The sequence below is a fragment of the Colias philodice genome, chromosome 29 (assembly GCF_061535455.1).
Source record: "Colias philodice isolate Cphi_HAF_F1 chromosome 29, ilColPhil1 Martin Lab GWU primary, whole genome shotgun sequence".
Taxonomy (NCBI): Eukaryota; Metazoa; Arthropoda; class Insecta; order Lepidoptera; family Pieridae; genus Colias; species Colias philodice.
In genome coordinates, this window is record NC_143114.1 from 4,493,010 (window position 1) to 4,504,300 (window position 11,291).

General features: G+C 38.0%; 1 protein-coding gene across 1 annotated transcript; it reads right to left on the reverse strand.

Moving 5' to 3' along the window:
- Positions 1 to 2,241: 2,241 nt before the first annotated feature.
- On the reverse strand, positions 2,242 to 3,131 carry LOC149475927 (NF-kappa-B inhibitor alpha-like). The gene is given in 1 exon segment (XM_089713094.1): positions 2,242 to 3,131. A coding segment is annotated over 1 exon segment (492 nt). The 5' UTR covers positions 2,942 to 3,131; the 3' UTR covers positions 2,242 to 2,449.
- Between the last annotated feature and the right edge of the window lie 8,160 nt (positions 3,132 to 11,291).

An 11,291-nucleotide genomic window follows, 5' to 3' on the forward strand; every position in this document is an offset into this window, starting at 1 on the left:
CACAGCTAGTTGTCAAATAATTAAGATAATGAATTTAGTACCTCGTTGTTTGGTAGATATGAACATTGACTTGATTTTAAAAGGGCAACTACGGAGTTTCTTTTCGGTTCTTCTCGATAGAAACTGCTTACTGAATCTGTAGTGAATGGTAAAATTATGTTATCGCCGTTGAGGTATTATTCCTACGTATAGAGAGGACACCACAAACAAAATCTGTGCGAGGCGCGCGTGGGGCGTAACTCGTGTTACAAATAGTATAGTAGCAATGTCCTCTCTGGTACGTAGTACATAGTGACTCAATGGTTAATATGACGATTCAAAATTGCTTCTAGAAGAAGTCTAATATATGAATAAATAAATCTATGAGTTTGACCAATTGTGGTTTAAGTCCTGAAATATTTTAAAGTTTTATGTCTAAAAGTCTGTTATGTTGTGGATAATTCAATTGTTTTTTACCAGACTACAAATAAGAAGAATTATGTTTTATTTTTTGTTTTTAATTCTAATTTTATTTAGGAACTTCCAGCAATGACTATGTCAGTCCCATAGTATATGCAAAAACTTAACTAGCAAGAATTATTTTTTCAAAGTGTATGTATGTATATTTCTTTGACACATCCTATAGCTAAAACTCATAGGTTTTACTTTTGAGGTGTTGTTATCATCATCAATGTGCTAAAGACATTAATTAGTTGAAAGGTTTTTTTTCGTTATAAGAGTAATGTACTTTGTAATGAATTATCAATTTCTGTCAGAAAATTCTGTCCAATTTAAAGAGGTATTTATTATTTTAGCGACCGCCTCTTTGGTGCAGTGGTTGACGCTTGAGCGCAGAACCTAGGGGTCCTGGGTTTGATGCCTGGTGGAGTCAAAGAAAAAAAAATCTTGTCTGGCAGGACACAGAAGGCTGATCACCTACTTGTCCCTAAATAAAATAGATAAGTGAAACAGATGTATTCATAATGCATCTACACCTTACCCCACTTGGTGACACTGGACTTCACTTTATTTACTTTAGCTGTCGTTAGAATAGCGCTGAATGATTTTGTTGGTAAATCCAAATATGTATGTTGTTATGTATGTGGGGTAGGTTTTTGAGTTAATGGGGTTTTGTTACCCATGTAAAATGAAAGTACCTTGTAAATAAAACTTTTAATTATTGTTCTTTCACTGCTACAAATTACAATATTATGTTAATAATATACAAAGTTACACCATGAAATGAATTCAGTACACACAACTTAACAGAAGACAGTGTACAGTGACATTGTGTTTTTTGGTATTAACTACGTATTTCTAAAATAAGTGGCACCAACATTTCTGCTGATTTTTCTCTTTCCCTCAATGTGATGGCTATGGTTGTACTTTCTTTTAATAAATTTGGATTCGTCAATTTCTCCAGGACCGAAGATGGTTGATCCTTTTGGTGTTCGAATTCATACATCGAAAATCTCCTAGCCGTATTCCCATTGTTACTGTTTCCGGAACCCTGACGTGGTTTATCAATATGTTAACCAAGCATTTCACGGAAACGATTTTGAACGTATTTCTTTTTTTCCCTTTAGTTTTTTGCTGTCTGGTGTTGTTGCTGACCATTTTTCAAAACCTAGATTGTAGGAAATATGCTAAATCATATAAATAAAATATAATAATACTGCGATTATGGGCTCCAGTTCATTAATAAATGCTGAGGTTTTTTCAGGGGTTTCTCTTGAATCCCAGCGATATTGGCAAGCCAATATAAATATCTAACTGAAGAGCAAGTTGGATTTTACCAAAACATTGTATTTATTTCTTCTTCAACCAATCGCATTGGTAGTCGTGAAACTATAAACAAATTTACGTCTGATACTTCTGCAGTTGCTTCTAGTAAAACTTGTTTATATTCGCTTTGTCCCAACGATGCATGGCAACCCCATTGGCTGAACAACTTTAGGTTTCTGAAATTGTTTGTCACCGATTTTATCTTCATAATACGACACGCAGTTAAATTTTGGCACTGATATTTGTCATAGTGATACTGTAAGAAAATGGATAGAAATCCCTCTTTGCTTTTACCCAATGTTGCAAATACAGTCAGATCCTTTTCAATAAGTCTCAACCTCAGGTAAACGCATTAGAACAAACGATAAAGGAACATTTGTTTTATTTTTTTAAAACACTGCGCATTAAAAATATTCGAGCTATTATCTATGAAAAATCTAATTACTTTGGTAAGTCATAGAGATCCTTTCGAGATTTTTAAAAATTAAAAAAGATAATTAGTCACAATTTTAAACTTTAACAAATATATATATAAAAAAACAATCATAAAACCTAACAAATATTCAAATAATGAAACAACCGTTTCCATAAATCACAGCCGTAAAATTAGCTGCCTAGATTAACTTACTATTTCTATACCTAAACTAGCCTATTTGATCTCAGCTCTTTTACACAACATTATTCCTTATAACTTATTACGTTTTCTCAATTCCTAAGGTTCGCACTTGGCGCCGGCCCTTTTCATTAACTCCATTATTTGATTATCGTCTCGTTCTAAGGCAAGTTGATAGACAGTCTGCCCGGCGTAGTTAGTAGCCTCCAAATCGATGCCTGGTGCCCTGCACAGCCATTCGGCGAGCTCGTAATTCCTTTCCAAAACACATAAGTGCAGAGGAGTGGAACCACCGAGCCATTCCTGGCCGTTTGTGTCAGCCCCAAGCTGCAAGACGATGTTCATCATCTCTTGTGCATAAATATCCTTGTTCTTCACGATGATATGGGTGCATTGCTCACCATTGTGGTTCCTTGTAGTCAAGATCGATGGGATTGGTCCATCTATCCACTCTTCTGCCCTCATAAGAAGAGGTAATGAGCCAGCTTGACATGCTTCGTGAAAGTAGGTTCCACCCAAAGAACTCCTAGTGCTCAGCATTTGAAGAAACGTGTTGGACTCCATCTACACTACTCAAAACAAAATAGGGCCCACCCTGATTTTTTGCTGTGTTGTAAAAACTCTTCACTTTTTTTCTTATTTTATGAATGGGTATAAACGAACAAGATGTAGGACAATTGTTTTAACGTAAACTTAAGCAAAAATTAGCGATTTTATGAAAATTATGCAAAATTAACAGTATTAGAGAAAAATTGCACAAATAAGACAAATGACAAAAGTTTCAATAAAACCTTTATTAACAAAAAAAAATCTGGTTTATTTTGTAATTAGTAGCGTGTGGGACCCCCTCTGCTCAGTATGCACTCTCTGAGCCTATCTGGGACACTTTCAATCAAATGGGTAACATTTTCGTCAGGTATTTGCTCCCAACAGACTTCAAGAGCATTTATGAGATCTTGTTGGCTGTTTACGTTGCTGAAATTTGCTTTGACGCTCCTTTTTAATTGATCCCACATATGCTCTATTGGATTGAGGTCAGGACTCATGGCTGGCCACGGCAGAACTCTTATATTGCCATCAGAGAGTGCTCTTTGAGTGATGCGGGCTGTATGTGGGCGGGCATTATCTTGCATTAAAATGAATTCTTCCCCAATTCTTTGTGAAAATGGGATCACGTGAGGCCGGATGACCCGTTCGACATAGGTAGTAGCAGTCACGGTACCTCCATCAAGAACTACGAGCTCCGTTTTGCCATGTAGGCTTATGCCGCCCCACACCATGACGCTTGGACCTCCAAATCGGTCTGTTCCATGGAGACAAGGTTCAGAAAAACGTTCACCTTCCCTTCTCCATACACGCACTCGACGATCGTCACTTAAAAACTTCACTTTAGTTTCATCCGTAAACAGTACTGTCCCCCAGTTATCCATAGACCAGTCTTAGTGATCACGAGCAAACCTTAATCGTGCTGCACGATGAGCACTTGTCATTTTCAGTCGAACAGCGCGAGTTCTGGACCTTTGGCCACCTTCATGAAGTCGATTCCGAATGGTTTGATCACTCACTCGCGTGCCAGTAGATTGCCGCAGTTGATTTTGTAAGGCACGGGCGGTTACCGTCCGCTGCCGACGCGCTGTTAGTCTGATGTACCGGTCCGGAACCGGACCGGGAATATAGTAACATTTGTTACTTGTTTATTTATTTATTACAAACATGAATATTCTGAATCTAACATAATTTTAAAACAAAACTTATATATTAATAAAAAAAAAAACATTCAGGACCGTTTGTGATAGTCTCTGAAACACCCTAGGATGCATAAATTAACTTTACATTCCAAGCACTGCCACACGGTGCGACTGGAGATTTTGCACATGTGCGCAATACCAACATCTTCCCCGCTTCACATCGGCGTGAACGGGAAGTGGTCGCTTTCCACAGCTGGTTGATGTTGGAGGTTTGCCACCACGTTTTGTTGTGTTACAGTCGTAGTCGAGCCTGTGGTCCTTGTTATATATCTTGTCTCTGTCGTCAGGTCAATCTGTCTGTATGTCTTCAGTAAAGACTCCGCCAGCACTGTTCGGAACTGACGATGAGAGATTTTATGTTTGCTGCTGTATATAAGTAAATATTTCGAATTTGAATTTGTGCACGTACTATTTAACAAGGAATTTCTTTACTTCCACCGATTGGTGGGTTTTGGCGGGTCCCTCGAATGCGACCTGCTGTTGCTGTTGTTGCCTTGGCTGTCGGTACTACGTGAGCATTTCGATAACCGTTGGGGAATTAGAGATGTTGGGTTTTTATTTGTGCGAAACTGAAAGTTACTCTGTATTTAGTGGACTATAAATGAAAATGAATGAAAAATAAATTTATTTTTACATAATTATATTCTGAATCTAACATAATTTTAAAACAAAACTTATATATTAATAAAAAAAAAAACATTCAGGACCGTTTGTGATAGTCTCTGAAACACCCTAGGATGCATAAATTAACTTTACATTCCAAGCACTGCCACACGGTGCGACTGGAGATTTTGCACATGTGCGCAATACCAACATCTTCCCCGCTTCACATCGGCGTGAACGGGAAGTGGTCGCTTTCCACAGCTGGTCGATGTTGGAGGTTTGCCACCACGTTTTGTTGTGTTACAGTCGTAGTCGAGCCTGTGGTCCTTGTTATATATCTTGTCTCTGTCGTCAGGTCAATCTGTCTGTATGTCTTCAGTAAAGACTCCGCCAGCACTGTTCGGAACTGACGATGAGAGATTTTATGTTTGCTGCTGTATATAAGTAAATATTTTGAATTTGAATTTGTGCACATACTATTTAACAAGGAATTTCTTTACTTCCACCGATTGGTGGGTTTTGGCGGGTCCCTCGAATGCGACCTGCTGTTGCTGTTGTTGCCTTGGCTGTCGGTACTACGTGAGCATTTCGATAACCGTTGGGGAATTAGAGATGTTGGGTTTTTATTTGTGCGAAACTGAAAGTTACTCTGTATTTAGTGGACTATAAATGAAAATGAATGAAAAATAAATTTATTTTTACATAATTATAAAAATCATGATAGTTGCTCACCTGCCCGTTCAAGTTATTAATTTTAATAGAAGGAAGACGTTGCCTTTCCTTGCGCTTAGTGTTTGTTAATTTGGTAGTCAAAGAGCGCCAACGCGAACAAATAGGCCTCATATTCCTCGTAGGTTTACTAGGTTTACTTATCTTCGTCGCTAGGATCTAAAACTATAACTTCTACATTGGAATTTTCGTATTCAATAAAGGCACTGCATAATCTACCCCTTTTGACTTTTAACTCACTCAATTTGCATCTGTGTATGTATTTCATCCGACTTGGTGAAATTGTACATGTTTGTAATTGTAGTTTTTACGAGTTTTCGCACTGTCATATGCCGACTGAAATTTCCGAAATTTTCGAAATTTTGACACTTACTACGTAAAAAAAGCAAAAATTAATGAAAACTGGTCTGATGTAGCCGTGGGAGTCGGGTGTTTCCACCTTGAGCCCTGATAATTTGCAGTATTGCCGCATTTTGAAAATGTCTTTCCCTTTCGGGGTACGATCAAGGACCATGTCGTAGGCTACTTTCGTGACGCGATTATGCATACGGAAGCATTCCTGAACGGGGAAGCCTTGGCCTTTCAAGTCATCGAAGACTTGGTCGGATGAGATCTCTTTAGGGATCCCTTTAATTACGGCTCTTAAGGCTCTTTTCCTCCGGAAGGGGGAAAGAATGACCATTTTCCATTATTACGCTATTTGAAGAGCCCATATCCAAAACGAACTTTGAATAATATAAAAAGTATTTTTAATAATAGGCTGAGTCGAGGAAATATATTTTGTAATAAATAATAAAAAGTATGTACTCACCTGTCAAATTAAAGACTGCACTCCAAGCACTTTCTGTTACATCCTTTCGTGAATATTCTGTTATTTTATAATTATATAAGCATGGGTATTTTTCCACTTCCTTCACAAATTGAATATTTAATGTACAAAGAAACTCGGGAAACCAGTAGCGTGGAGACCGGCACGACGCGTCGCGCGTGATCGATTGCTAACGCGTTACTGACCAGTTAGTAACTAGTCGAGTCGTGTGCGAAAGAACCAACAGTAGTGTTTTGTGTAATGTCTCTATCGTTACTATTTTTCTTTATTTTACTTTGTGCATTGTTATAATTGTCCAATATGTTTATATTTTACAGGAAATATGATAAAACACAATTATTTTAAGTTTAAAATTTATTATATTCCATACACAAATTACACAGCCGCGCAATAAAAAAAATAACTTTTCAAAAACGATCTTTATGGTATATTCTACGCCATATATATTCAATCAGCCAATCTGTAAACTCAAGTTTATTTTGTTCTTGCCTGAAAACTTTTTTTAAATCCACGCCTCTGGCTTTCTATTCTTTGGGTGTGTGTCCCACCAGGTGCCACAAATCTATGTGTTGGATCACTATGGTTAACTCTTTTGTGTATATATCCATGCTCTGGAAGGCTCATTTATGCTCTCCAGGAATCAGTATGAATGGTGGAGCTTCCTGAACATGTTTTTTTATAAGTGGCACGAAAATTTCTGCTGATCTTTCATTGTCGGGACACACTTTCACCCTAAGCCGAAGTTCATCGCTGCCATCTACAATCATACCGATTACCCAGTGGCCCTCAATGTGACGGACGGCCACAGTTGTACTTTCTCTTGCCAAATTTTGATTCATCTATTTGTACAATTTTTCCGTGACTGCCTATTTTGGATTGGTCTTCTTGGTATTCCAGTTCGTGTAATACTATCGTTTCCCGACAGTAGTTGTACCAGTCGGCTACTGTGGCATGACTTAGCACAGTGGCGTCATTATCAGAGCAAAGTTGTTTTTTTGTTTGGTGATATGATAATCCTTCACTAAAAGAATACATCATTTTAAAAATAAATGTTATACTCAGACGAACGTTTTCAAACCACGTTCCAACTGCTCGACTCTCTGCTTTTGTGCGGCAATTGCTTTTCCGGCATCTGAACGTGCCAACTTGGCCTGCTTCTGGGGTAATGTCATCGGCCTCTTATGGTACATACACATTTTTACCCTCGTAAAGCTGGGTCCACATTTGTAGCATCTTGACGTATCGCGATCAGTCGTATCGTATCGAGTATTTGTATCATAAATATGGACGCTCATTTGTCCATGTCGTATTATAAAGGCGTATCTTGAAAAAAAACGCGTCCATACTTATCAAATGCTGTGTCATGTCAGTGTATCGGTGGCAATGGACGCTCCAGTTTTCATCCGATTCTCATATCTTTGTGAAAGTATGTACGGGCCTATCCCGTACGTGTGTATGATTAATAAATGTAAAATAAAAGAATTATTAAAATATAAGAAACTTGTAATTAACTGAATATAATAACTATATAATGGATGGATGAGTCACGCGAGGTACTCTTAATGCCCGTCGACGATGAACTGATTTTAATTTTATATAAAGTGTAAAATGTTGGATACAATTTGCAAGCAAAGCGCCTTGTTGCACTTTGGACGTGCTTGCTCGTACATCCTGATACGCGTTTCTTTCAGTGTACCTTCCCCTCTCGTACGGTTCAGTAACTCTAAAACTGTAACTCTTCCTCCAGCTCGTCCCAAGCGTCTTTCTTCAACACTTTGTTGAAGTAATTCTTGTGCTTGAGATCCCATAATACTTCTTTTCTTTTATAGGCGTCGATTAGTTTTATAACACTTTCGTTATCCCAGCTCATCTTCAATGTTTACTCCTCTTTCACAAACCACGAAAAGGCGGGAACACAGGCAATGATCGCGTATCAATTGCATTCACGTCCAAACTTGATCGATACGATGTGTATCCTCTTTGATGATCGCGGAAAAACCGACACACGATGGTTCGCGGTGTATCACGTATATCGTATCGTAATACAGTATCAAAATACGTCCATACCACCGATCGTGATACGCGTATCAGATACGCGGTGTATCATGATACACAGTTAGTGCGGATCGGGCCGTATCAGATGCGGCGTGTATCATCAACGGGTATCATCTTGCGTCCTAACTAGCGATCATGATACGCGCCGAGGCCACGCAACGGAGATACGATACACCGAAATGCTACAAATGTGGACCCAGCTTAAGGAGACGCTCCGCCAGTTCCACATGGATCTATAACAGAATAATGTAATAATAATATTAATATTTAAAAATGATTGCATGCCAGCTGATAACTTGTTAATACCCTGAATGTTTGTAGTAAATGGTTAAAAAGATACTTATTTATTTATTTATTTATTTATTTAAAAAAGGCTTACCAACTAGATACATAATTTTTTGTTCAAACAATTCAATATTTACTTAAAATAAACATAAGTACATATTTACGTATCTAAATTACAGGTAGGCACCGCTTTATCAATTTTTCATAAAAATTAAATTATATCTAAATTGAAACCAAAAAGTAAAAACTTAAATTACAATTTTTTTAATGTTTTAACAATATGCTTTTTGAACGAGCTTAGTTTTGAAAAATAAATATCTGTGTTATGATCAACTGCAAATATTCTATTATATAATTTTAAAATAAGTTGTAACGGGGAGTTCGAACCATATTTATTTTTTGAAAATTTTGTGTACATAGGGCAAAAAGTACTTAGCCGACAATTATAGATAGGCACCGAGAGACCAATTTGCGACAACAGTGATGGACAGTCTATCTCATTGTTTAATAATTTATGTAGGCATATTAGCTGTGACGCGCTTCTGCCCGCTTCCAAAGACTCCATTTTAAAAAAGTTTAGCTTTTCGCTATAATTTGTAAGAATAATACCACATAATATAAGATTTTCGATTATAACCACAATTATAACTAACCTGATTTCGGATGAATAAGGGTTGATCCGTCTTCCAGATGATCCTGAAGCAGGTTTTGACCCAGGAGCCACCTCGGGTTCCTCGTCAGATGACATGACTATGTCAGCCATGGCTCTAGTATCACCAATCTCGCTTGGCCCAGCAGACCCGCAAAGGCCAGAACTTGCTGATAATGTGCCTGTACTTATCTTCTGACTAATAAATCAATGAACTCGACGTCAAACATCCTACCAAATACGTCACTTGGAGTCAAATCTGTCACGTCAAAAGTCAGGAGTCCCAGAAAATTCCTCGCGTCGACTTTTGAACACATTCATGTCCTCTTTGAAAACAGTCGTCAGGTCAAACAACCTTCTAGTATTTGTAAGGCTTGATCATTGGCTGTGTCTTCAGCCCGTAAAATTCCCTCTTGATGAGGAGTCAGGTCAATGTACGTCTCTATCGGTCTGTCTGTAGTCGGAATCTGAAATATGTCCTCGTCAGAGTCATTAACGTCGGAGTCAGAGTCTCAGAGACTTAGGTAGAGACATTCCGAAAAAGGGTTACGTTATCTAAAGGTATCCATGAGAGGTGGTTATGAAAGGAATTGAATATGACTTATTTTATTTTGAATAAATAAAATAGTAGAAGTTGTAATTTGTATGTATTTATTACTTTTACAGCTTATTTGAGCAAAATGTGAGCCACTATTTTGAATACAGATACGCATACGTTTGCGTAAATAGCTTTTAACCATGCTTGTCTTTAAATTAATTTTCATTTTTTCTACTGCATTTATTATGCGCTGTTTTAATTCTGCGATGGTTGCCACAGGCACAGGAGTCTCGTCGTTCACCAAGCTTTTCATGTGACCCCATACGTAGAAGTCGAAGAGAGTCAAGTCGGGACTCCTGGCCGGCCAGTCCTCGTCTGCCAATCCACTTGTTGGGATAGTGAAAATTGAGCAACTCCCGGACGCTTAAAGTAAAATGTGCGGGGCAACCATCATGTTGATAATCATGTTTCTGCGGGTTTCAAGGGGTACCTCACTGAGTAGCTCATAAAGTTCGTTTCTCAAAAAAAAAAAAATATCATATGCTTCACCATTAAGGTTGTTGGGTAGGAAGAAAGGACCAATCAATTTGTTCTTAATAATGCCCATCCACACATTTAGGGAAAACCTTCTATGTGATTCTTGTATTTTTTCCTTGTTTGGATTACCGTCTACTTTTGGGGCCCAACAATGGATATTGTGATAATTTGTTATTCCATCTTGATCAAATTTGGACTCGTCGGTCCATAAGATTTTTAATAAAAAATTGGCATCTTCCATATCGGCGTTCAACATGAACCTGTAAAATTCGACTCTGCGTGCAGGATCTCCGTTATGAATTACTTGTACTGGTGTCAAATAATACGGGTAGAGCCTTGAGCGGTGACTGAACGACCAATGAGGCAGACCAATTTGTGTGTATTGCGTCTATACACCTACATACTTAGAATGTGAGCGTAAACACAGTGGAGGGGCGTTCAGTTTTAGATTAGATCATCTCTAACAAAATATACTTTTGCGTGATGGCATGCCTGGCAGTGTCGTTTCACAAGTTGCAACAAATGTGTGACTACAACTTTTCTTTCAGCCATTTTATGAAATTATTTGTATTCATCTCATGATGATAATCGCCTGATTGTCCAACTGGTAAATAAGTACTATCTCACGACAGTAGTTATACCAGTCGCTGACTGTTGCCATCGAAAGACAGCCATCCTCCGACTTCTCCGGGTCCTCTAATATAACAATTAACATCATCATATGTTTTGCGATGTGCAAAGCAATACATTAAGTAATAGACACGTGGCATGGATATTTTTATATTTTCAAACCACGTGCCATTTCCTCTTGCTACTCTGGAACAAGCCCGGCATGCTCCTTTATTGTAAACAAAGGATCCAACATTTTTATTTTGCCCATGTTCTATTTTCATAGGTCTTCTGTGGACCCGACACATTTTCCCCTAAGGTACTAATCCATT